At 42.8% G+C, this 27,788-nt stretch overlaps 1 protein-coding gene across 1 annotated transcript in view; it reads right to left on the bottom strand.

The window, feature by feature from the left end:
- CPFTSY (signal recognition particle receptor protein, chloroplast (FTSY)) overlaps nt 1-27,788 on the bottom strand; it is a 67,969-nt gene that overhangs the window by 6,697 nt on the left and 33,484 nt on the right. Inside the window, exons 4-10 of the mRNA XM_087378077.1 lie at nt 24,103-24,161; nt 5,770-5,807; nt 3,577-3,697; nt 3,394-3,462; nt 2,916-2,998; nt 2,725-2,793; nt 2,154-2,216 (exon numbers count right to left, since the gene is read on the bottom strand). Of these exons, the coding sequence (XP_087234203.1) occupies nt 2,154-2,216; nt 2,725-2,793; nt 2,916-2,998; nt 3,394-3,462; nt 3,577-3,697; nt 5,770-5,807; nt 24,103-24,161 (502 nt within the window). The remainder of the gene's footprint in view (nt 1-2,153; nt 2,217-2,724; nt 2,794-2,915; nt 2,999-3,393; nt 3,463-3,576; nt 3,698-5,769; nt 5,808-24,102; nt 24,162-27,788) is intronic.

Raw genomic sequence — 27,788 nt, 5'->3', positions numbered from 1 at the left:
CATTGTCTCAATAATTTGAGATGAAGTTAGGTAGGTTTACTTTCCCTAGTGCATTACATCGTCATTTTCCTTCTTTAGCGGAACTATGTCAAGAACTTTGTGGACCTTGTATTCTGTAATTTCTTTTTTCGAGTCCCATGGATCCTAACCGGTCTCAAATAGACATTAATAAAAGCATTTCATTTCATTCCCTCCCTCGCTCTTTCTCTCAAACAGACTTTAATACAAGCATGGACTTGGTAAGAGGGGACGACCTGGAGCAGCAGAGCAGAAAGTAGCTAGACCACGCACAATTGGAGGTCCAGCCTATCACGGCCTTTCTCTGAGGTGAGAGCCAAAGTCGAGGGTTCACTCTTGACATGGCACGTCGGATACAGGGCCTCGGAAACCACGCCCCCCTTGGCCATTACGCGAGTTGACATAACAGACGCAGCTCCGAGATATCCTTGCACCTCACAGGAGAGCCACCATGGCACTTGGATATGCTTTCTGAGTATTTGAGTCTCTATATATATTCTTTCTTAGTTATGTTTTTCTTTGAGTTTTCCATAGTACTCTGCAGGGGTCTTAGCGAAGCCCTTGCCTCAGCCATAGCGGCTTGTATGAGTCACTTGTGATTGTACTTTGTCTCATAGGCCCACGAGGCCTCCCGAAGACGTTAATACATCTCTCTCTCTCTCTCTCTCTCTCTCTCTCTCTCTCTCTCTGCCACCTCAAGAGACAGCTCGACAGACACAGATACAAGAGCTTTTTAGGTCTCATCAAAGAGCCACCATGGTGCCTGGATACACAGAGCTTGGGCGTGTGAGTAAACAAAATAGCAAAATAGCATCAGGTGCTGAAAGCTAATGCTCTGAATAAGCTTAGCACTTTAGCATTCAGCAAGGGCCTTAGTTTGTTTCAGCCCATAGCGGCTTGTATCAGTTACTTTTTTATTTGTACTTTGTCTCATAGGCCAGCGAGGCCTCCTACAGACGTTAATACATCTTTCTTTCTTTCTTTCTCTCTCATGAGATCAACCAACACAGGGAGCAATCACTAAGGTGAGACCAAGACACACAGCCAGACTCCACTCAAAGCACAATCACTGAGTTTTCCCATCCAGACAGCTCTTACCATCAGTTTTCATGGAGAACCAAACGGGGAGGGATGTCAAACTCACCAACAGGTTGAGACACAGATCAAACTAGTAGACCTTCCTTCCATGCTTACCAGAGCACATCCGATTGGCATGACAGTGGCAATGGATTGACAGTGGCAATGGATCGTCATAGGGCCATTGCTAGGAGGCCACAGCAGACCACACGTACTCACAGCTTTGGCGTCCCATCACAAGTTTTATGCCACCACAGCAGCCTCGCACATTGTCGACTCCATCTTAGGCTCGACTTCTCCACCAGCCCTCCTTGAATGGTCATCACAGTGCCACCAGCCGTCACCCTCTCCATGAGCTCAAAGAGCTCTCTCTTTATTAATCGGTATCGCTATGATCATGGTTGTTCTCTTGTGTTCGTCATGGGTGTTGATGCCTGTTTAGAGGCTCCATCCCTCAGCTCATTGTATCACGTCTTTTTTAGTCTCATAGACCCTTTGGTCTTCCAAAGACTCTCTCTCTCTCTCTCTCTCTCTCTCTCTCTCTCTCTCTCTCAGTGTTTGCTCCCCTTTTTGGGTTTCTCTCACAGCAATAGCGCGATGTATTCCTTGTTCTCATCACAAGCATCAGCTTTGAATAGGGATGCCCGTTTTAGTGGCCCCACCCTTGGGTTTCATTGTATCTGGATTTTTTCAGTCTCATAGACCCTTTGGTCTTTCATAGATGTAAATAAACTCTCTCTCTCTCTCTCTCTCCTCTTATCTAGTATTTTGTTCACTAGTTTAGCACTGTAGCTTTCAGCAAGGGTCTTCGTGAACCCTTTGCTTCAGCCCTCACTGGCTTGTATGAGTTACCTTTTTGTTTTGCACTTCGTCTCATAGGCGCACGAGGCCTCTTGCAGATGTTAATACATCTTTTTTTCTTTCTTTCTTTCTTTCTTTCTTTCTCTCTCTCTCTCTCTCTCTCTCTCTCTCTCTCTCTCTCTCTCTCACGAGTTATGTAAGTGCATGCATGCAGTCTGCAATGGTTAAGCTCAATCAAGCATATGGATTAAACGTACCACACAACCACCTCTTGCAGTACCGTCAAGCTTGGTCAACACAAAGCCAGTTACTCCAACAACCTGAAGTTTGAACACAAATACTTGGTCAGCTTTAGAAACAGTTGACAAAAGCTACATTTCACACTATGAAAGTAATTATCAAAAACATTTCTCATCACTTTGGTCCTATTGTTAAAACGAATTCCTGTCAATGTTATCTAACAAAAAACTGGGTCAGGCTCATGACAGGAACAAAAGTCTAAGCAACCTAGTCAACATGGAACAATTGTCTACAGTCAGTCACAGCAAGATGCAAAATCTACCAATGCCACAGAAACCAAAATAAATTGAGTTTCCGTATACAAGGATATCATGTTAGGAATTAAAAAAGCTGTGCAAAGGTCAAATAAAGACTAAAAACAAGGAAATAGTTATGAAAGTCTGGATCCATCAAACTGCAATCTTTGACGGATCAAGAAACAAACACAGAATGAATATATAGACACTATAACAGTCTACTATCATTATAGAGACAATCTGATACGCTGAAGTCACTAGCATATAGAAGATGTGACTCCAGGTTCAGTACCTCATGAAACTGCCTTGCTTGTGGAAGCATATTCAATCCTGTGGTTCCATCAAGCACCAAGAGTATTTCCTATAGAAGATTCATACGTTATACTTCAGCCGCAGAGGAATGGTAGAAAATCCAAGCAGGGTCACATGTTCTTGCCCTATTTGAGAACATGCTCAACAAAGAAACTGTGTAATTACACATACCTGTGGAGCACCAGGCAAAGCCTTTGACAGCGCTCGTTTACAACCACGAAGCTCCTCCATTAAGTTGTAGTTTGTATGTAAGCCTGCGCTAAGAAAAATAATTATACATCTCTCTCTCTCTCTCTCTCCCCCCCCCAGACACACACACATGCATTTGTCTCTCAGCAGCTTGAGAGTGTCGTCCCATCCAATATTACAAATCTAGACACATGAGTCCATACAAAATTTGTGGTGCCTATATGTACCCATACATGCCTTCTCCAAATCCGTATTTCACTTTTAAGGCCAAACAACTTCCTCGGGAATATTTGCCAAAATGTTTATTGCAATCTTGCAAACAAGAAAACAAACCTGCATATTCTATTGCAATCGTGCAAAGAAGAGAATAAACCTCCCTATTCTCAAGACACGTGAATGTGGTTTCATTCCTAGCAAGGTGTGCCCGTTCCAAAAAGAGTATGGCAATCTAAAAGCTTACGTCCTGAAGTGTCACAGAGTACAAGATCATAGTCTTCTGCAATTCCTTTCCGTATCGCATCTGATAACACTGGTTCACAAAGCACAAACTAATAAATGAACATACATGCAGGGCAACAAAGTGAAAATATAGCTTTCAACTTTTCAGAAAGGGGATTTGTAAGGGCATTAAATGATGTAATACCTGCTGCAGGTCTGCCCTTCTCTTTTCCAGATACAACAATATCTGATCCAGTCCTCTTCGCCCACTCTTCAAGTTGCTCACTGGCTGCAGCTCTAAATGTGTCTCCTGCTGCCATCAAGACCTACCCAAATATAGAAGGCTCAGTACAAAATAATGATAGCTTAGGTTTCATATCTATAACCATATTATTTCCGGACAAAAAGTTATGTGCATGCTCCAAAGATACATCACGGCTACCACAGTCTAGCTGCTCAGATGGGTGGTTAAAGTATAGGACTATACTTCTACACCATAAATTGAAGAAGCCTCACCATACACACAAGTGTGCTTACATCACCACATAAAATCACCACCACTAAGCCCACACTTTACAATCACCCATTTTTGTATCATATCACAAGTGACCTCTACACGAAAATGCATCCAACGTTGATGTCAGGAAAAACCATCACACTATCAAGTCTACAGTTTTAAAACAGGTAGAATTCAAGGATACTCAGTGCAGCCCTCTCATGAACTTAGCAGGCATTGAACATATCTTGATATATCTTTGTTTCTAAAAGTCTCAAATGTGTAGAGTTTAGTTTCAACTCTTACCTCTGCAAATAAGAAATCGCCATTTCTCAACTCTCTCGGAAAACTCATACTTCCTAAATCGTTATGCAACCTTGCTGTCCTGCCAACTTACTGAAGTAGGATAAAATAATCACCTTTCAATCTCTTCGTATATATTTTTATGTTATCCTCCTTAAAAGCTTACTCAATGCTGCCATCCAAGATATCCCGAAAACAGAAAGCTATTCATGCTGAATCTTGATGATTGTATTATTGAGTCTAGACTGAGACATGAGATTCTCTGTGCCTTTTTCGAACCACAACCACAAAATTTCAGCTACAAATATCAAGCAGCTTTCCTGAACTAACAGTGCAGCTGCAATCCTTTGTAGACAGTCAGTTGGGACATTCATCTACATGCAAATCACTAATTGCTGTGGATTTACCCAGCTTCAAACAACATTCATAAATGTTCTGCAATTGGATTACACTTTTAAGGCACTATCATGTCTCCATGAAAGATTCTGCTTAATTTCATGCATGTGCTCATGCGCACATAGATGTATGTATGCATTATGAAAGGCTGGGGAAAGATCCCTTATCAGCATATTGACACTAAATGGCAGCATTAACGTGTCCATCTGCTTTCCATTGATAGCCTACCAACTGGGCAAATTGGCACCAACTCAACATGTGACATTTGACTACAACTCCTAGTACCGTCATCTTTTTCTTGTTCTTTAAATGTAAAAGTAGCACTTAGGATCTCTATACATGGTACACTATAAGCTACGTACAAAGAATCAAAGCAAGAGCTATCAATCATGTGCACAAGAGAAAAAGGAACTAAGTGAATTCGGTCATCTATCATGTTGTGTCAAGCAAGAGTTCAGATGTTGAACATACATCAGGCATCTCCAAGCCCGAATATTTCAGATGTTACTAGGATGCAACTTTAGGGCATAATTTATTCATTGCTTGCCTTCGAATAATCCATGTAAAAATGATTGTCATAGAGGTTCAACATTGTGTCATGATGTCTGAACAGTTTTTTGTTGAAGTTTTCCATTCTTCCTTTTAGTCAAGATCTATAAAGAGCCTAGTGTATGAAGGGGACAGGTACTTCTTACAGATTTAGTTAGTTTCTCTTTTCAAAACACTTGGCCCCTTAGTCAGTATATAATTAAAACTATTCAGGCCCTGGCCTGGGAATTCTATATATATATTCGTAATTTGAATATCACTATGCAATTTCCATAATTTTAAATCCAATAGACTTGCTTAAGAGAATGCTTTCAAAACACACAGTGACAATAGATAGATTGTTAGGTACAGTGACTCACAACAACATGAATGGGTTCTCTAAATAATAAGTTTTAACCAATTTGTGCTATGAATACTTTTTTTGAGATTTGGACAGCATAACAATCTCACATTCACACTCAATGCACTTTTAAAACAGAGTACTGCACAATCAATCTTCTCCAATGTACAAGCATACAACCCAAAAATCATAAAACTAATTATTTTCTCTCGTAGCTAGGAAAACCAAGCCTACTGCAGGAGAAGGTATATTTTTATGCAACTGCAGCAATTTGAAGAAGTCGAGAGAATTGGAGCCACATTTGACATAAATACCTTTGATTCATCTTTTTTAAATCGGTGTGCTAATTTCCCTGCAAAAAGAAACAAAAACCATCAGAATGTTAATAACTGTCTTACTGCACCAAGCCCCCCTTTTTACAAACCACTTATTTAGGTATTGAAATCCTTACCAAGGTTGGTGGAAATATAGTCCCCTTCCAAAATTATTGAATTATGGTTTCATGGTCCAAAACCGTTTAAAGGAACATGTTTCTCTATCCATCTTCCCACCAACTATACTTTTTCTGGACTAGTACCGAAGTACTTTTTCTGGACTAGTACCGAAGTACTTTGCAATGTTTTTGTTATGATATAGACCTGGAGAATCGATGATTGTTTTGTTCAAGATGACGATTGCCCACATATTCTGAAGTGTATGCCAAAGATTTTCTGCTAGCAATATTTATCTTCTATAATCGTTAAGTGTGCATATATAGCCTTGGTTCCTGAAGAGCAGGTAGCTGATCTATTTGTGGCTAATCCAATAAATCATGGTACATATGATGTCTCCATCTCTTTGAGTTTGTGAGTGCTTACAACCATTTCACCTTATGGGGGGAATGTTGGGATAATGCCCACGCTGCTTGTAATCGTTTTCATAATATTTGAATGTCAAACAATAGTTACTTTGGTCACCAAGATCTGGACTCGTGTGATTAGTGTGCAAGGTCCCATGGCCCTATGTAAAAGGTATCTGATTAAGAATCTCACATCACTTAAGCTGAGGTATCTAGGGTCCTCTAGCTTATCGGACAACAAAGCATTTAGAACTGTGCAGCAGCAGTCGACAGTGTGTCCAATTCATTTCAGCATTGCTCATCATCTATGTGCTCTCTCCTCTCCATTTCTCTTCAAATGGTATCAACTGGAGCAATCCTAAACAGTCACTCTCCCAAAGTGATCCTACACCTGTAAACCTCCGCATAGAACCGAAGAACAAGAATACCCTGGCACACCCAGGCCATGGGCAAGTAGCTGCATTCAAGCTTTGGCGCAGCTCAAGGCAGCTTCAAACATCTCTTTATCAACAACTGCAATCAACTTTACACATCCTCAGGCAGTTTAAAATCAGCATTTTCAGTAGATTTTGAGGCGTGCTTCCCAGCCCAACTCCCATTCGGTGTATTGTAGTACAGCAATCCTTCATACAACAACGAAGACATTGGTCATACAACCGTATAGACATCTGTACAGTCCTTATGGACAGGAGCACTGTCCAATAAGAACCTGCACAAAGCTTTTTTCAATGGAAACTTGGAATTTCCAGTGAGATTATGCATATTTCTCCAATTTTCTACTAATTTCCTGCAATATGTATGCTCTGGTTTCGAGTAATTTGTAGCAATTGTTAACATTTTTTACTGTCCATCATGCAACCCAAGGTATCTTATAACAATATTTTCTGTTTTATGCAAATTTGCATGTGGTACAAGAAAAAACAGGTGCTATGGCCGACATTTCATGTTTTCAAGAAGGGTTTCACCATGTTGAGGCACGACTGTGTCATTTTGAATTTCTCTGTGCAGTATTAGCCTAGGAGTATACAAGTGTGGAACCCCACAAGGTAGTCAACTATGATCAACTAGAAATGGTATGAAGAGAAATGAAAATTTGGATATAAAGCATGAAAGCATGAAAACCAGCAAAAACGGCAAGAAGAAAAAGAGCATACTAACAGCTAGTGAGACAAAAGAAGATAAGGTTTCTCAAAACCAAACAGTTCAAACAATTTGAGGAGCTCAAGAAAATCCCAGAAAAATATTTCAAAACCTACTTGTAAACAAATCTCAAGCGAGGGAAGTAGCATGGGAAGGATCTATAGGAAAGGGAGAGAGAAGAGAAAGATGATGACAAATGAAGAAATTCACAAATGTAAGACTCTGGTTTCTCAAAGCTTCCTATCAAAAATGCTGAATGGGAGGGGACAAAAGAAAAGTAATGTAACACTTATAACAAGCGAGTACAAGTACTCATGAGCACTGCCTTAGGTTCTGCTAAACACAAACGATTGTCAAGATGAATGGGTGATTACTTTGCACAACCTATGAGAAAGCCCATGCATGGAACCATTGGAAAGCAACCTTCAACTGATGGCTGGCAGAGCCGAAGAAAGGTTATTTCTGCTCGAAGAATTCCACCCCCCCGCACTTGGAATGGTGCCTCTTCTAGCGGAAACACCCCGGAGATCAATACAGGAATTGGAATTACATGGGCTGCAGTAACAGCCAGCAGAACACTCTTCCCTGAAGAAGAGGTTGCTGCTTTGCTGTCCACTTCTCAGGCGACTACTTCTTCTCAGGGGCGAGGCCTCGACCCTGAGATAGAAATGCAAGGCTGACCTCGTACATTTTGCTGCTGTACATAGTTGTTACATTACTATAAATATCTGTATATATGACTGCTCACATCACCTCTTTTACACTCAATGTCCAGGGCATGTGTGACAGTAGGAAATGGAAATCTGTGTGGCTGTACATCAACAGATTTCAGCCTGACATAGTGGCATTACAAGAGCACAACCAACATATTTATGCAGGCAAGACATGACACTACTGCGGGTATGACATTTTCTATGCTGGGGAGCACTCTTTCTCAAGGGTTGTCCTTCTGATCAAACATGAGCTTCAACCAGTCATTGCATTAAATGACAACAAAGGCAGATGGCTTGTTCTCCAATGCATTATAAGAGGAGAAGTGTTTGAATTTGCTTCAGTTTATGCACCTCAGTCATCTCGAGACAGAACTGTAATATGGGATGCTATGCAACAATACCCGTGGAGATCTCATGCCTACATATGTGGGGATTTCAATAATGCTCCACAACAGGGAGACAACACTTCCAGCCACGATCATATGTTATCTCCTGAAAGGCATGCCTGGTCTCAACTACTTTTGCATTTGGATCTAGTTGACCTCTGGAAGGAATTGCAGCCTCTGTCACCGGGCTACACTTTTCAACATAATGCTCTTTCCGCTTATAAGGCACAACTGGATCGTTGGTATAGTGTTGCTCCACAACAAAATGGGGATTTCGCATGCAAAATGTGGATTGACTATGCCTTTGTGCATTCAGACCATGCACCACTATGGCTGCGGTTATCTTTTCATAAGATGCCAGAGGATAGATTGCCACAAAGGCGACATCTAATCATCAACAACAGTTATTTGCAACATGCTGAATTCAAGGCAATGGTTACTGAAGCAGCTCATTGTCTTTCATCTAACAGCCATCTTCATGTTGATGATGCCTGGGCTTCTTTTATTTCTAAAATGCAAATGGTGATTAGAGCTTATGGCAAGTCTTACATGAAGACTCTGAGGGAAACCATTGCTCAGGCCAAGTCTACTTGTCAAGACCTCACTGAACTCAGTCATCATCATTCGTTGTCCATGCATGAGCAAACCACATTATGTCAGGCCAGACATTGTCTTAAACTAAATGATCACAGGAAACTGGCAAAATGGGAGACTAGAGCAAGACAAAGAGCCTTCACAGATAAAGGTTGCTCTTCCAAAGAATTTTTCAAGAGTTTGCATCAGAGGAGAATCAAAACAGAAATTTGCAGAGTGCTAATGCCTGATGGATCATGGACTACTTCACGGTCACAGCTTGCCTCTGTTTGTGTGCATCACTTCTCTCAGCAATTTGGCTCTGTAGCTCCTCCCTCGCAACAGGTTTTGCTTGCACGAAATTTACTGTTGCAAAATGTTTCTCCAATCATTTCCCCTACTCAAGCTTTGGAATTGGAGGAACCCTTTACTGAGAGGGAACTGTCAGGATGCCATCAAATCATGTGGCAGATGGAAATCCCCTGGATGGGATGGCTTGACAGTCGAGTTTTTTCTAGCTTACTGGCCTATTTTGAAGCATCCACTACTATCTGACTGGAGACCTATCACTCTTATGCCCGTAATTTACAAAGTCACTACCAAAATAATTGTTGCTCGGCTAAAGGGGTTTTTACATGATGGGTTACATCCTGCGCAATATGGCTTTGTCCCGCGTAGGCATATCACCGATAACATTGCTAATGCCTACATTGGAATTGAATATGCCAAATACACACAGCAGGATGTTTTGTTATTGCAAGTTGATATTGCCAAAGCTTTTGATACAGTTCAGTGGGATTTTATTTCATCGACTATGCAGGCTTTGGGTTTTGGCACAAAAATGCAGCAACTCATCAATTGGCTATATCAAGATAGTGAAGCTGCCTGCATACTTTCAGGAGATATTTCTCCATCCTGGACTCTTGCTTGCTCTGTCAGACAAGGATGTCCACTGAGTGCTTTACTTTTTGCCATAGCCACTAATCCACTGCTTCAATATCTGGATCACCTCTTGGACACTGACCAGCTACACGGTTTGGAGATCCTTGGCAGTCGCAGCATGATTGCTCAAGCATATGCTGATGATTCATTCTTTACTCCAAAAAATAATCGGGCTGATCTGTCCATGATCATGCATGCTCTTTCTACATATGGATTGGCTGCTGGCCTTCGGGTAAATTTTCCAAAATCAAAATTGTTGCCTTTACATGCACAGGACTGGCACAACCTTTTGTGGCCTGGGGAAATTGTCCCTGCTTCTCAATTCATTCGACATCTTGGTTATCCTTTAGGCTGGGGACTCACCCGTTCACAACAAACTGATTGGGTGCTAGTAAAGTTGAGGGCAAAACTTGAATATTGGAAGCTTGCAACTTGGCCATTACATGTTCGTATGCGAATTACACAATCCATTTTGATAGCATACATACAATTTTATCTGCCTCTTACTATGTTCACTAAGGCAAATTTGGTTTCATTTATGTCAGCTATCATGGAAATTTTATGGCGTTCAAAACATGGCAAGAAAAGTCTCAGATTACTCTCCATGCATCGTCTCTGTTCTCCAAAGATGCACGGGGGTCTGAACATTCTAAATATTCAAATGCATTTACTTGCTCACAGGGGGAAAATGATGATGCAGTTTCTACAAGGAGATCAGCCTTGGGCTTTTATGATTCGCTCTCTCTTATTACATCTTCATACATCTGCTTTTGGGAATTGGCAGCCTACTCAGTGGGAATTTTTATTTGGCTCTATCCAAGGCAAGATCAGAGGATGCCCTTTTGTCTCTTCTCTGCTTCTTGATTGGAAACACATTCTTTCCCACTTGGAATGGAAAGGCAGGGACTCTCTCTGGGGCAACTCTTTGAGGGAAGAGAATCTCTTTTGGTCTAAAGTATTCCACCCACCTTTGGCCATACAAGAACCCCGACGTTCATATTTTCTCTCCTTCAAAGGCATTTCATCTGCGGCGGATGTACTTCAAGATGATGGCACAATTCTATCTTTTTCTTTGGCTGCTCGCAAATATGGCTTGGGAGCTCATTATCGTCCTTTATGGCATAAAATTTCAGCAATGCTCCAACCGTACTTGCCGGTGCCTCATTTAGAAATTCAGCATCGGCTTGAGGATAGGATTTTACGCTCTCCTTCCTCATATGTCCGTCCTTTGAAGCTTTCACATATCACAGTGTCATCATTGTATAAAGTATTATTACCTCCACCTTGGATTTCCGACAGAGCAAATACTGTTTGGCATATGGATCGTCCAATGAAGTGGTGGAGAAAAAGGCTGCGTCTCCTTTGGCATTACAAAGTCCCTCTTCGACAACAGCTTTTCCTATGGCGAGTTCTCCTTGGCATTTTTCCATCTGGACAGTTACTCGCACACAGACATATTGCTTCAACTGTTTGTCACAGATGCTCGCACTCTACTGAATCAGTGCTCCACATCTTTTGGTCCTGTCCAAATACTTCTGATCTCATTGCTCTCATCAGACAGAGGCTTCGACAACGATTTCCTACTGTTACTTTTGGCAGATTTTTCTGGTTGTTTGGATTTCATCCCCAGAGACAGGGTTTTGATTTATTTTTCGTATGGGTGCGATATTGGACCCTATGGACTTTATGGATGGATAGAAATCATAGAGTCTTTGGTGATCCACTATTTTCATCCTTCCTTTTTTTCAAACGATCTCTGCAACAATCATTCTACGATTGTTTTCAGACTCGTTTGATTGATCAGGATGTGTATACAGCCTATACTGAGATCTTTTCTTGAGTAGTAGCTACTTCGCTTTTGAAGCAGCTATGAATGTAATTATTCTATAGAAATAAAGATTTCTTCTCACAAAAAAAAAAAAAGTGTGTGTGTGATCTTCGCTGGGGCTTAAAATCCCTGGGGCTGCATCTTTTTTGGCACAAGCATATGCTGATGATTCCTTCTTTATGCCACAAAATTCTCCCCGGGAAGTTCACATGCTTATGACCACTCTTTCATTGTATGGTTTGGCAGTGGGATTGCATGTCAATTTTGAAAAATCTAAATTACTTCCCTTAAAACAATGTGATTGGCATTCTATTCTTTGGCCAGGTCAGGTGGTGCATTCCAAAGATGTAGTCAGGCATTTGGGATATCCCATAGGATGGCATATCACCAGGAAGCAGCAGCTAAAATGGATCTTCCAAAAACTTCAACATAAATTGGAATACTGGAAGATTTCTACTTGGCCTCTTCATGTCAAGCTCAGAATAGTACAGTCCATTGTAATGTCCTATGTTCAGTCCTATTTGCGTTTGCTGCATTGGTCCTCCAGGGATATTTCAGCCTTTATGTCTCAAGCTATGGAGATATTATGGAGGACAAAAACTGCTGTAAAAGCATTGAGACTGATGAAGATGGAAATGGTGTGCTCTCCTAGGATGCATGGTGGACTTAATGTCCTCAATATAAGATATCATGTGCTTGCAAGGAGGCGACCATGCTGCATACTTTTTTCCGCCAACAACAGCCATGGACTTGTATGCTAGCATCCATGTGTGTCAACATGAGGACTTGTGCTTATGGTCATTGGACTACTGATCATTGGGAGGTTGTCATTGGCAGATTTGTAGGGAAGATACCTTGCTGTCCTTTCTCTACTACTCTGATACTTGACTGGAAACAAGTACTTTCTAAGGTCAAATGGGCTCCTGATAATTGCTCGGGGACAAACTCAATGAGGAAAGAAAGTATTCATTGGAGTGCCATCTTTGACATTCCACTCGCTTTACAATAACCTGTTCGGGCATACAATCTCATGAAATTGGGAATTAGATACATACATGATGTGGTAGATGATCAGGGATATGTCTTATCTTTTCCTCACGCCACTGCTTCCTATGCATTGGGAATGCATCATAGGCCTATATGGAAGAAAATTTCTGATTTATTACATCCTTTTCTACCTGTTCCTACTGTGGCTGACATAGACAGGCTTACGGATTGGCAATTGCAACCCTCTGCTTCATGCACTCATCCTGTTCCTCTTCCTGCCTTAACCTCCATCAAAGCCTATAGGCTTCTTCAGCCTGCTCCATGGATTCAGCAATATGCTAATTCTCTGTGGCATATAAGGCAGCCCCTCTCATGGTGGCGGAAGAATCTCGAGATGTTATGGAAGTGTAAAATGCCATTGAAACAAAGACTTTTTCTTTGGAGATGTATGGCAGGTACATTGTCAGTGGGGGTCACACTTGCTAAACGTCGCATTGCACCATCCATAATTTAGCATACTTGGGTCGGCAAATTCACAAGTCATATGAATCTTTCCGAGTCTCATTGCGGCAATCCTTATATGATGCCTACCATGAGGGTGATATGGATGCTTCTTGCATAGAGTTTTTCTTTTTATGTTTCTGATCTTTGGGATACTCTCCGTTTCGGAGACCTCCCATCATGTAAATTTATGAGCATATAAATATAGTGCACTGGATATTACCAAAAAAAAGTGTGTGTGATCTTCGCAAAAGGGATAAGTTGAAGGCATGAGATGCAAAGGTGGGTGGGTGGGTGGGTGGGTTGGGGGGTGGGGGGTGGGGGGGGGCGGGGGGGTTGAGAGGGGTTGAGAGAGAGAGATGTGTGTGTGTGTGTGTGTGTTCTTCCCGAGAGCGATGGAGACCTCCTCCTCTGCACTGCCAGCCTCGTCCTCCTCCCTGTTTCCATCCGTACCATCCCCCTCCACGTCACTGCTGTCTGCCTTGTCCTCCGTACAGCTGCCGTCAGCTGTACGGCCTTCCGTACAGCCACCCATACACCTTTCCCTACAATTCTCGTGCCCCGTGGACCTTCCCGTACAGCCTCTCATACCTGCTGTACAGCCTTCCATACAGGCTGTACGGTCGACCGTACAGCCTGTACCGTCCACTATGCAGCCTCCTTCCTCTTTTGTTTTCTCCGCCTCGGCGCCTCCTTCTGCCACTGCTCCTCCTACCCGTGTTTTTCTTCGGCGGAAGCATGGTGGTTTGTCTGCCTCCCCTTTCATCAAATCGGCAAAGCTGGGTGTTTCTGATGGCCCTTCTTCTTCCCTCTAGCTGGATCTTCTTCGCCAATTGTGCTCTGCCACTGTCACAGAAGCTCCTTCATCGAGTTTCCCGCTTGTTTGTTCCTTGGATTCTGCCCTTTTGGTCTCTGGTCTTCGACAGGCTCAGCAATTTGGAGTCTGCCTCTATTTCATGGGCAGGGTTTTATCTTCAACTCAGCTCCGACATTGGGCTGATGTTCCAATGGGTCTGGATTGTATTTCTTCCTTTATCTTTCTAGGCAAAGGATTTTACTATGCCCACTGCTCTTCGACTGAGGTGGTAGAGCGCCTTGTCAGTGATGCTGGTGTTCCTGGAGCTGGTTTTTTCGCTTATGTTATGCCCTGGGATCCGCTTTTCAATCCTTCTGCAACCATTCTAACTCACTGTCCGGTTTGGGTTACTCTCAAAGCACTGCCTGTGCCTCTTCTTAAACATCTTCCAACTCTTGCACCCTTTTTGGGAAGGCCTCTTCATGTTCCGAGACAGGAGTTCTTGCAAGCCTCCCGTGATGTTCGTCTTTGCATTTTGTGGGATATGACGCAGCCCGTACCATCTACTCTGGATCTTGATTTGGGATTTGCTCATCCGATGCGCATCAGGCTCCATTTTGCATCTTTTCCCACTGCATGTTATCGGTGCCGACAAGTTGGTCATTTTGCACGTGATTGCCCTTCTACATCCAGGCCCATACCTCCTACTCCTTCTACGGCTGTCAAGGTTACTCTCCCTTCTCCTCCGATTTCTGCTATGGCATCTTTGGCGAAGCCCTCTACTGCTCCGAAGCACTACTAGAGGAAGGTTGATAAATCACAGGCAAATCTTCCTCTTGCTGAAGAAGCTCAGGATTGCACCCTTGTTCAGCACCATCAGTTTCCTTCTACTCAGGATATGGATGTACCCTTTGCAAAGGGCAATTTACAGGATGACATGCATGCTCTCTCTCCGGATACTGCCCCTGCTCTTACTCGGATTGATCCTCCGAATGAAGCTCAAATGCTGAACCCTGCTTCATCAGATGCAGCTTTTTCATCGGAAGATACGGATGTTGATTTAGCTTCTCTGCCTTTGATGCCTGTGCCATAGCTTTCTTCTGTCAGGGATGCAGAAGTGCCTTTTTTACTGAAATCTTTTCATCCCATGTTACAATAGGTTTTTGACCCTCTGATTCAAAAATTTCAGGTACCAGCCTATATCAAGAAGAATCACAAGGGCAAAAAACAGCTTGTTTTTATTGATGGTGTGGTTTCATCACTGCATCAGTTTTTACAAAGCAACAATTTGAAGCTGGAGGATGCTGTATTTGATTCTCCTCCAGCTTGATATGTAACTTTTTACTTGGCTACCTCATGACTTTTGCTCTGAGGTTTTACTTGTAAAAACTTTTTCCTTGTACTTATTGGTGGGTTTTTACCTCTTTTGAGGTTTCCCACACAGAAATATAAAGATTTCACTATTAAAAAAAAAGTGTGTGTGTGAGAGAGAGAGAGAGTGAGATTCTGTGCTAGCCCTCGTGCTCCCACGCTACAGCTGCTTGTTTCTCCCTTAGTTTGACACCCTCGAGGTTCCTTTTGACGTCCTTTTTCTGTCCGTGCGCTCTATCAGAAAATCCGAAAAAAAAAAAAGTAATGTCAAAAATTCGTACGATTTTGTCCGCACAGTCAAAAAAGTCCGTACAATTTTGTCCGTATAGTTTGCTTGTCATTTTTTTTTTTAAATTACTATCAAAAATCCGTACGATTTTGTACAATCAAAAAGTCCGTACAGTTTTGTCCATATAGTCCATACAGTTTCGTCTGCACAGTTTGCCTGTCATAAAAAATAAAATAAAATATCGTACTGTCAAAAACCTGTACGATTTTGTCCGTACAACCAGGAAAAAACCGTACAGTTTTGTACCTGTTGTGCTTTCGTCCTTGTAAAGCGTTGCTGCTTCCAAGTTTTTTCCTTAACTCGAATGGCGGATTATTCCTATGAGAAAACCTTTCACAAAAACAAGTCGGTTTCCAACAAGAAACAAAAACAGGTGATGGATTCAGATAATTCCCTTCATGACTGTGCTGAGGCTCAGCTTGTTTATGAGGTTATGCATGAAGGGTTTGAAGACACCCGTAAAGGTTGGAAAGATCCACTTCCCACCACTGGCATTATGGTGGAAGTGGATGATATATTTGATCCAGTTAAGGAGTATGCAAAGCATGCCATTATAATTTTCTTCCCAGGACGAATGCCTGCTGCTGCAGATGTTGGGAATTGGTTGACTCGAATCCTGGGTGGTTCTTATGTCAAAAAAGTTCATTATGCAGCGAGGGGCTTTTTTGAGATCATTATGGCTGATAAGGAGCACCGTCAAGTTTTGCTGGAGCACTCTCCTCTTTTCTATGGCCAGCAGATGGTCCATGTTCTGCCCTAGTCTCCCACCCGGGATTATCAGGCATTGATTCAGCATCATTACCCTGTTTGGGTAGAAGTTGTGGATTTTCCTCAATGCTTGTCTTCTCTTCTACCTAAAATTGCAGCTTCCCTCGGTAAGGTGGTATGTCCACCGCGACCCAATGGAAATTCGAATCACTTCTACATTTTGTGGGATACAGATCATCCCACTCCAGCTTCATACTCGGTTACTGTGAATAATGTTTCCATGGGGAGTGCCTTTTACAAGTTCAAGTGGGGGCTGTTTGTAGGTGCTTGCTTTGAATGCAAGCAATTTGGGCACATGGCTTCACAATGCCCTTCTCGAGCTCCACGGATGCCAATGCAAGCAGAAATGGTTCAGCCTTTGAATAAGAATGCAAATGCCTCTTCTGTGGTCAAAAACAAAGGGGTCAAACAGTTTTTCTATGTTCAAGACAAAGGCAAAGCCCCGGCTGTCTCACATGGTAATGCTTCTTTTCCTGTGCCTTTGTCCTCTCCACCTCAGGGAAAGGGGGAAATTTTTTTGACTGATGGATGGCAAACTCCTCGCAAAGTGATCTCCTCCAAGCGACCTTTGCCTTCTCGGACTTGGAGTGGTGCATCCTCTCATGGGAAAACACCTGCTGAAAACTCTGGTGTTGGCTTGACCTGGGCTGCTGTGACTGCAAATCAAACCTTGTTTCTTGAAGAAGAAGTTGCTGCACTTTTGTCCTCTCCTCAGGCTGATGCTTCATCCCAGGGCAGAGGCCCGGACATTGAGGTGGAAATGCAAACGTAGACAGCCCGTTAGTTGCTGTACATACCTGTCCCATAACTGTAAATATGCTTGATCATCTGAAGTGTGTTACTCTCAATGTACAGGGAATGTGTGATGGTCGCAAATGGAAACTGGTCGGGATGTATATCAGGCAATTGCAGCCTGATATAATTGCTTTGCAAGAGCATAATCAGCATATGAATGCTGGTCAAATAGGCCATTTTGCTGGTTATGATATCTTCTATACTCGAGAGCAATCCTTTTCTGGTGTGGCTTTTTTGGTAAAGCACGACCTTCAACCTGTTGTGGCTCTCAATGATCGCCATGGTAGATGGATTATTGTTCAATGCCTTGTTCAAGGAGAAATTTTTGAATTTGCATCGGTTTATGCCCCCCAGTCTTCTCATGATAGAGCTTTGATCTGGGCTGCCATGCATACTTATCCATGGCGACAACATGCCTTCATTTGTGGTGACTTTAATAATGCCCCTCAATCGGGTGACAACACCTCAGGCCACACTCATATGTTGGCTTCTGAAACATAGGCATGGTCTGATTCTTTGCTTCAGTTGCGCCTGGATGATCTCTAGAAGAAATTACAGCCCATGCTTCCGGGTTATACCTTTCAGCATAATGCTCAATCTTCTTATCGGGCACGCTTGGACAGATGGTATCAAATTGATCCACAGCATTGTGATGACTTTACTTGTCAAATTTGGGTTGATCATGCTTTCACACATTCGAATCATGCTCCTCTTTGGTTGAGGCTTTCCTTAAATGAATTTCCCACTGACAGATTGCCTTGCCGAAGGCTTTTGCTGATTAATAATAGTTATCTGGAGCATGCTAACTTTAAAGCCTTGGTCTCTGATGCTATTCAGCCTCTCTCTCGTCAGCATTGGTTTGAATTATGCCTGGCAGGCTTTTGTTGCTCGGATGCAAGCAGTTATTCGAGATTATGGCAAATCCTATATGCAAGCCACAAGGGAGACTGTAGCACATACCAAATTTACATGTCAGAGTTTGACTGAGCTTGCTCATCTTCGCCCTTTGTCTTCAGAGGAAAGCATGCTCTTATGTCAGGCTCAATTCTCTCTTCAATCTAATGATCACAGAAAGCTTGCTAAACTCAATCCAGACAACGGCCATTTTTGGATAAAGGCTGCTCTTCCAAGCAATTTTTTAAGAGTTTACACTACAAAAGACAGGCTGCCAATATCTGTCGAATCCGGATGCCTGATGGTTCTTGGTCAACATCTCGTTCAAAGCTTGCTGATTTATGTGTGCAGCACTTCTCCACTCATTTTGGGCCTCTGGATACTCTTTCTCCTCGGGTCGTGTCTGCACGTCAGCTTCTTTTGCAGCATATTCATCCAATTATGTCTGATGCTCAAGCTTTGGAACTTGAACATCCCTTCACTGAAAGGGAATTGTCTGATGCACTGAGATCCTGTGGCAGATGGAAATCTCTAGGATGGGATGGTTTCACTGTTGAATTTTTTCTTGCATTCTGGGATCTTCTTAAATTCACCTTGCTGCAAATGGTAAATACAGCATGGCAAAATCAGCAGATGCCTTTGCCATGGAAAAAGGGTCTTCTCAAGCTGATTCCAAAAAAGCAGCTAATGCCTTTGCCATGGAAAAAGGGTCTTCTCAAGCTGATTCCAAAAAAGCAGCTATGTGATTCACTGGGTGATTGGAGGCCAATCACGCTCATGCCAGTCATTTACAAGATCATTGCCAAAATGGTGGTTGATCGGATTAAAGGTTATTTGCATGATGGGTTGCATCCCTCCCAATATGGCTTTGTTCCACGTCGCCATATCACAGATAACATTGCCAATGCTTATATTGGGATTGAATATGCCAAATACACGCAGCAGGATGTTCTACTCTTGCAGGTAGATATTGCAAAACCCTTTGACATAGTTCAATGGGATTTCATCTCGCAAACTATGCGAGCTTTGGGGTTTGGACAAAAAATGCAGCAGGTTATTTACTGGCTTTACAGAGATAGCAATGCGGCTTGCATTATCTCTGAGGATATCTCTGATGAGTGGACTCTTCGTTGTTCGGTCCGCAAGGGATGCCCTCTCAATGCTTTACTGTATGCCATTGCTACTCATCCTATGCTGCAATATATTGATCATCTTGTGGCTACAGGATCACTTCATGGCTTGGAATTGGATGCTAATCGCAGCATGGTTGCTTAAGCTAATGCTGATGATTCTTTCTTTACCCCGAAGAGTACGCCCCATGATCTTGGCCCTCCCTATTTATGGTTTGGCAGCTAGTCTTTCAGTATTTCTGCGTTTGGTCATTGGCAACTCGATCACTGGATTTCTTTTTTGGCTGCACTGATGGCACTTTGCCTAGATGCCCTTTGAGTTTCATCACCGGAAAGTCCTCCAAAACTGAGAAAAACCAGTCAACCAGCGCGTGGGACCACTCGAAATTCAACAGAAAGCTGTAGCTTTGCAAGAGGAGAGGCCCAGGAGGCGGTAGAAGCAAAAAGGTCCAGAAAAAGCCACTTTTGCGAATTCGACCAGCAAAAGAAGTGCTCAGCTCTGCCCGTTCTACCAAACGCACGGAGGGAAAAGCATATCACTACGAAGGGGAGGCAGAGGGGAAGCCATCGGGCCAAACAGAAGTCGAGGAATCCAAACGGGTGAGGAGTTATGAAGAAAAACGGAATTCAACTGAAGGAGGCTGAAAAACCAGTCCAAAATCTCAACAAAGGGAGAAGATGATAGAGAAAACCACACATGTGAAGTTTAGAAGTCCCAGGAAGGTCCAGGAATGGCAAAGGAGCATGTAGAAGGCACTAGAGCCACCCGGAACTCTAGGGGGGCCACTGAAGGTACATGGCCCTCTAGGGGGCCCATTAAAAATGCCACATCATCATTTCCCAACAACCACTCTTTTAATTCCTTGGAATGCCTTTGGGCCTAGGGATTAATTACGCTTATGTGCTAGGCACCATGCCGCGTTTAATTACACATTATTAAGCCCATGCTTGGACTTTTAAAACCAAAGTTGTCACGATCTTGTAGTACATTAAAGTACTTAGAATTTCACGCCCCCGTGACATGCGATGTACTCCATATAAAGCCCCTCATGATCTTTGACTCAACCATTATGTAACTTTAGGGCTGCATATTTGATATCACTAGTGGTGAAAAGTGAACAAGAGGTAGAGAGGGTAGTTGTTAGAGCAACTGAGTGTGCATGGCTAGCACAGTTAGGGAGGACGGGGACCTCTACCTCAATCAAAAGGTGATGCTTGGTCTCAAATCTAGTTGATGGCATGATGCCTTACACTCATCATCTTATCAGCCACTGGAAGGGACCAATGCAATGGGTGGCAAGCCAGTGGATTTGGTGGTGTAGGAAAAAACTGAAGAGCAATATTGTGAAGGAAGCGAGTAATCAAAGCACCTTCTAGCAAAGGGGTGTCATCAATGTCAGCGTGCAAAGTAGAAAGGCAAGCGGCATAGGTAGAAGCTGAACTCTATACGTGATGTGTGTGAGGGGGTATCCTAGGTGTAGAATCTAAGGTCAACCAGCTAAGAACAGGTACATATAGTTGGCTCAAGGAGTGGATTGGCGACGGGATGGAGAAGTTTGTGATGTGAGAAACAAAGACAAGGGATCCCATTAAGTAGTCATCTCCGCTAGAACCTCCTCCATGCGAGAAACAAGGGAGCCTGCTTGAAGGAGGCCATTTGTCAAGAGCCTTGTAGATAATCAAGTCATGTATCCTGCCAATATCTATGGCAGAGTGTCCATGTGAAGTGATCGGGGCTTGCCTATCTGCGGATGCTCTAGATATGCTTGCCTCATCCAGATCAATGTCAGGTCAAGTTAGGTAACAGAACGAAGTCATGCTGAAGCCGATGGTTGATACATGTCAGTCTCCAAGCTTAGCGTTAAAGTATCCAAGAAGGAAAACTTCCACACGGCTCGAAAAGTCCATGATATCTGAGATATATGGCTATGTACGGCGGCGTCTCTCGCCTCTCAAACCTCCGAGGAAGAATGTAAGGTCTCTATGAGAGAGGAGCAAACATAATAAAAAAGTCTCGTTGAGGTGCATCCCTTATCCGAATCCACAAAAAACTAGCGTGTAGGTCACATCTCTCCATTGAGATTATCCCAATGAGAAGATCAGTAATAGTATTGCGACCAATCCTGTACTCCACCTATCTCTAGAATCTAGTCTCTGTGTAGAAGATAGTATCTTGTCCTAGGTATGACTCTAAGAAGTTCCCTGGCTCTAACCACAAGGTTCTATTCCAGTTCCAAACGTTGCAAGTTAGGGCCTTGGTCCTCTAAATCTCATAGATCCCACCTTCCTAGGCGGATGTTTCAACAAATCATTCTCCCGGACCATTGTCCACTTCCCCTCCACTGTGGATGCTTCCGAAGAGCTACGCGTTGCAACACAGCCAGTCATGCTTAGGTGTCCTTCAAGCATATGACTAGGTGCTTATCTATATTAAAATCTTACCCTACGCGCCAAGTCCTCTCAATCCCATGCTCCTAGGACTTGTACCCCGAGATAAGAGATCACTTAAGTAGTGTCATCTCTGATAATGGAGGGAAAGCGACAGCAGATCCGGGGTTAATAGCCTTACTGACTCTCTCAAGTAGCGTAGTTGAGATGGTTGCCTTTGACGCTCTTGTTTCACTACATGCACCAACTTGGAAGTCTCCTTTATGATCACTTGCATCTAGACATGTGCGCCTCTACAACTGTGCCATCCCTCAGAGAGATGTCGAGCTCTCACCAAAAGTTCGGTACCTCCTTTCAAAGATCGGGAGCCTCAATTGCAAACGTCAAGACATCGCGCCTGAAGTGTCAGACTGTCGCCACTACTCGGTGAAAAGTGCAAGAACATTGAGCAGATTGGGGCCTCTTGAGCTTGGAGATGGTGTATCCCTGTAAGAAGTTGTTGTAAAGAGTCTAGGGTGAGTAAGGGCTGATGTGGTGGGTATGTATAAATGAGGGAAGGAGGGGGGACGGTGGGGTGAGCTGGAGAAAGTCAAGCAACAATAGACAAAGAATTCTGGCTAGGCATGGGGATGGGAGGGGAGAGAATGCATTGCGTGAGAGGTAGGGGGGAAGAGAGGAGGGAGCTGAAGACGAGAGGTCCCCCAAAGTAATCTGTGTGTCCCCTCGATGTCTCGTGTGTAGTGCTGCGATCGTCGGGTCGGGGTCTCTGTCACAACCCGACGATCGCACAGAGAGAGAGAGAGAGAGAGAGAGAGAGCACTCCAAAAAGATTCCCAAACTGAAAATGGAGCAAGCAGTGCACTCGTAGCCTCGTGATAGTCAGCCACAAGGCTAAAAACCGTGAACACCATGCATAGCTACTATGGCATGATTTGCTACCAATATAATCAGCAGTAAACCATGGTTGTGGTTATGTGAAAACTCTAACGGTGAAGGGCTGACTAGGTCAACAAAGCTCAGGGCAGTCCATTTTATTTTCTCCAAGGCAAACAACTCTGATCTTAAAAATTAAAATACCATGAAAGATCTGACTATAGTATACACCTTTGTAAGACTAGAATAAGTCCAATCACACAAATTTAGATTTTTTGTTGTTCTAAAGACCAAAAATCTACACAAAAAATAAAAGAGAAAATGAAAGAGAAGAAAAAAGAGGTAAACAAAAACTTTTATGAAAAACAAAAGTAAGACATACTTAGCAAGCAAAGCAACACTTTATGTCGTCATCAGTGCCCAAGCATAAGCAGCTATACTGGGTTTCTAAAGACCCACGGAGTCTCTTGGGCAAACCCAGTGCTTACTAAAATACGTCAAATAAACAAAAGAGAAAGATAACAAGAAATAAAGAAGAAAGGACGAAGGTGACTAACCAAAAATAAACAAACAAGTCAAGAAACAAAATCTTCCAAAAAACTGGAATTCTCTCTCTCTCTCTCTCTCTCTCTCTCTCTCTCTCCCCCCCCGTCCCCCTCTCTCTCTCTCATTTAAAACATAAAAATCTAAATGGACCCTTTACACTTCTATATCGCTTCCTACAAAGAGGCAAAATTACATTCCTAACTTAGAAAGCATAAGCATACTCAATCAAACTCTCTTGTGAAACTAAAAGAAAAACAGGCTATTCAGCTCCCTGCTTTTTGTTTTCAGCTTATGTTCAATCATTCTAAACATACCTAAGGCCGATACACCATGGATAAAAGACTTCATATCTAAAATTGTGTGTACTTTTTTCATTATTTTCCTTGGATTATACCTCTTGTGTAAAAGTAAAGTGATCAAATTACTACATTGAGTGATAAAAGACTCCTTAGTTGTACAAAGGCGGGAAAATCTATGGAATTGGGAAGAAATGACTCCATATTTTGCCAAATCAGAAATGTTTGAGTCAATGTGAGGCATTTTTAGAATGTGTAAACCACTATATTCAGGTTGTTCACATTTATCGTATATATCAACTCTAGTCCTACGGTAGATTGAGAAAGTCTAAGATCTAAGAAAACACAGGAATCCCCTCTTGAAGTGCAGTTCAGTTCACAAGAGTCACGAGGATAGATTCCTTCTCCAAAAGCACAAGCGTCTTTGTACAAAAAGTCTTGAAAATCACGAACATCTGGTACAAATAAATCATCTATAAAATGCCTAGCTTGGCTAAGCTTCTGACTATACTAGTTCAAAAACCATTGGCGTATTACGTTCAAGAGGGAAACATGCTATCAAAGCTACTTGTAGCAAGTAGTTCACTTCTCACCAAGTGTTGTTGTCTTGCCTCCACCATTGACGCCAATTATCATTATGACAGCTGGATGGCTGAAGCAAAAATCAACAATTAAATGCAACAATGAAACCATTGGCAGAAATTATTATCTTAAGAAAGAACAAGTGAGAAAAAAATCATAAGCAAAACATAAAGCAGAATCTACTCAGCAAAGTCAAAATCACAATATGCCACCACATAGCAGCAATTACATGGTGGAAAAACATAGTCTTACTTCATGACAGCATAATCATTTCAGTAGACCAAAAGCAAAAATCATCTCATTGAGATACAATTCATGTAAGAAACACTTTCAACAAAATTGTCGAAAGAGGTTGATACAAAGCTTATAATTTTGTGTTATAGCAGGCCCACTGATTCAGCACAAGTGACAAGGTACAACATAATTGTCTAAAAGTGATTAAGTTGATCCCTCTATTCAATTGTGTAACCATCCACCAATCAAAACAAGAACCACTGCCAATGTCAATGGGTTGCTTGAGACAACCCCAAACGGTAACATAGTCCTCCTATCGCCTAAAGTGCAGTCAAAAGTCAATCACAATTCATGTCTAACTGTGACATGCTACGGTTTCTATGGAAATGGTTTACCACTTTATGGCAAATGGTTTGACACCATAAGGTACATTCTATTGTTTTATTATATGTGAGAGATCTAATTTTGAGAGGTGGACATCTTAAAACTGAGTATACCCGATTACCATGGCCTGCTCAAAAGCTTGTTTAGTTGGAGAGGATTTGTAGCTCTTCTTTAGATACAAACCTTGTTTTCATCTATAAACCATATAGGTGAAGTGGTGTCAAGGTGATGCATAAGGCGAGAGTGATGGCCATAGCCCACCAAATAAAAGGCCACCTACTAGCGGATCCCCTAATTTCCTTCTATCTCCCCACTTTCTAGAAAGGACTCCGTCCTCACGTAAGGCTATAAAAGGAGGAAGATAGTTTGCATTTGGTGCAGCTCTTCTCCATGTTTCTTGAGCTACCCTCCAGCTTTGCGGTTTCCTCAGCATTCATACTCCCTCCCTCCCTCTCTCTCATACACGAGGACCTCCTAAAGCTACACACATTCCCTGGTTGGAGCCAAGTGAGCCCCCAGTGAAGCTCAGCTTCTACAGAGATCAATGTTGGTGCATTTCTGATTAGGGCTTTATTGATCCTCCAAGGTATACGCAGATTCACCTCCCCCATTCATTGAGGATTTCTAATGGGCAGTTTTGAGTTTCATTACATCGGCTCCACATTGAGAGCAGTCGAGCTAAGGGAGTAATAGGGAGAGGCACATATGTGCCTTGTCTAATCTTCAGGAGAAAGAGTCAAAGGATCATTTCATCTTCAGATGCCCGGTGTAGTATGAGATCTGAGGCCGCTACAATTGTCTCTTCAGAGACAACTTTGGACTGCTCTTCTGCTTCCTTTCTTTCCCAGACCAGAGATGTCTAACCACCTTCATTCATGAGACTATCAAGCATCGAGAGCACTTACTTAGATGACAAAGACAAGGACGGGACACATAGGCAAACTCTTCTCAAAGTACAATTATGTAGTTTTTCCAGCCAGACAGTACAGGTCACCACCTCACGAGCACTCGAAGAGGTCATGATCCAGAGCCAGTGACACGACATATCCAACAGAGGCTGGATGCACAGATTATGCTTGGAGACATTCCTTCCATATTCAGGACTGGGGTCCGACAGGGTTACCATGGCCCTTGTCAGACATAGAGCTTTTGCTAGGAGACCACGCCGGACAGTGTCCATAGATAGTCAACACCGCTCTATACCACCACAGCCTCACTGGCCACCGGATCCATCATAACCTCCCTTCTAGGAGGAGGGAGGGGGGGGGGGGGGGGGGGGCTCTTGTATCTATTATATAGAACCAAACTTGACACTGGATTTTGATGAGTTAGGATGATGGTGCTAATGGTGCTGATGATGATGATGATGATAATGATGATGTTATCAATATGTAGCATTGATGTGTTTTTTATGACTATATGACTATATAGCATTTGGCATTTAGCATGGATGTTGATGCTCATTTAGTAGCTCCACCCTTTTGGCTTGTTGTATTAGGTTCATAGACCCATCGGTCTTCCGAAGACTCTAATAAACACCCACTTTGTCTCTCTCTCTCTCTCTCCAGGCTCACTACTGGCCGATCTCGTGATACAGATATTGCTATACGCTGATGACAATGGACATAGTCCTTATCTCATCCTCAGCAGCGGGGGGGGCCCTTGTACCTATTATATAGAACCAAACTTGACACTGGATTTTGATGAGTTAGGATGATGGTGCTGATGATGATGATGATGATGTTATGACTATGTAGCATTGATGTGTTTTTTATGACTCTATGACTATATAGCATTTGGCATTTAGCATGGGTGTTGATGCTCATTTAGTAGCTCCACCCTTTCGGCTTGTTGTATTAGGTTTCTTACAGTCTCATACACCCATCGGACTTCTGAAGACTCTAATAAACACCCACCCTCTCTCTCTCGCTCTCTCTCTCTCTCTCTCTCTCTCTCTCTCTCTTCGAGATGTACATTGATGAGATCACCTCTTTCATAGACCGCCTAGGCGGCGAAGGATCACTACTACTGGCCAATCTCATGATACAGATATTGCTATACGCTGATGACATAGTCCTTATCTCATCCTCAGCGAAGGGGCTACATAGACACTTGAAGGCCCTAGAGGTGTTCTGTAGAGAGAGAGACCTGACAGTCAATCTTGGGAAAACCAAGGTTATCGTCTTAAACACCTCACATGCAGTAATCCGACGACTCAGTTTCACTTATTGAGACGAGCCAGTGGAGATAGTGCAGTCCTACACATATTGGCTTCTACAGATATCACTACTTCCTGATCTCGGAAGGGGGGGTTTACCAAACCGCCGGGCCACACCAGATTCATCTCCCACCTCGATTGGACAATTCTAGATATATTCTCATAGGCTACGGATTGAGATCAAGAGATCACTTGGACAAACATGGCAGTTTATGAGAGTCTTGGGTCGGGTTCAAACAAGTACATGGTGGACAAAGGAGATTGAGTACTATTGGGGTCAAACAAGGTTGTCCATTATCAACAACCATGTTTGGCCTCTATATGGCGTGGTCTTACTCTCCTCGGCAAAGGGGCTACAGTGACACTTGGACGCACTTCATACTTTCTGCAAGACACATGACTTGAAGGTAAACCTTGGTAATACCAGCGTCATTATCTTCAATACATCTTGAGCAGCTGTATACAGAGAGCACTTCACTCTGGATGGGTTAGCCACTCTGGATGGGTTAGCAGTGAAGGTTATTACATGCTTGGGGGTTCTTTTCTCTGGCCTGATCTTCATGATGCGACCAACACTACTCGCTCGACTGAGCAAAGGATAAGCCACACTAGCTATACTGGAGCAGCAGTGCTTTCATTATGACTTCCAGAATCCCCAGACCAAGACTGTTTGGTCCACCCAGCAGGTCTGTATGGCAGCCCTTGTTGGGAGCCAAACCTATCAAAGACAGATTGGTGAGAGCCTTCAGGTTCTTATGCTTTCATGGATGATCAACAATAAGCCTTCAGTCCCACATCAAATAGTCTTAGCTGAGTTCGAAAGCATCCTCACTATATCTTGATGCAGCATTTCAAGCTCTC

The sequence above is a fragment of the Dipteris shenzhenensis genome, chromosome 8 (assembly GCF_047967505.1).
Source record: "Dipteris shenzhenensis isolate YYH24624 ecotype China chromosome 8, Dip_SZ_1.0, whole genome shotgun sequence".
Classification (NCBI taxonomy): domain Eukaryota; kingdom Viridiplantae; phylum Streptophyta; class Polypodiopsida; order Gleicheniales; family Dipteridaceae; genus Dipteris; species Dipteris shenzhenensis.
This window is presented reverse-complemented; position numbering and strand designations above follow the sequence as displayed.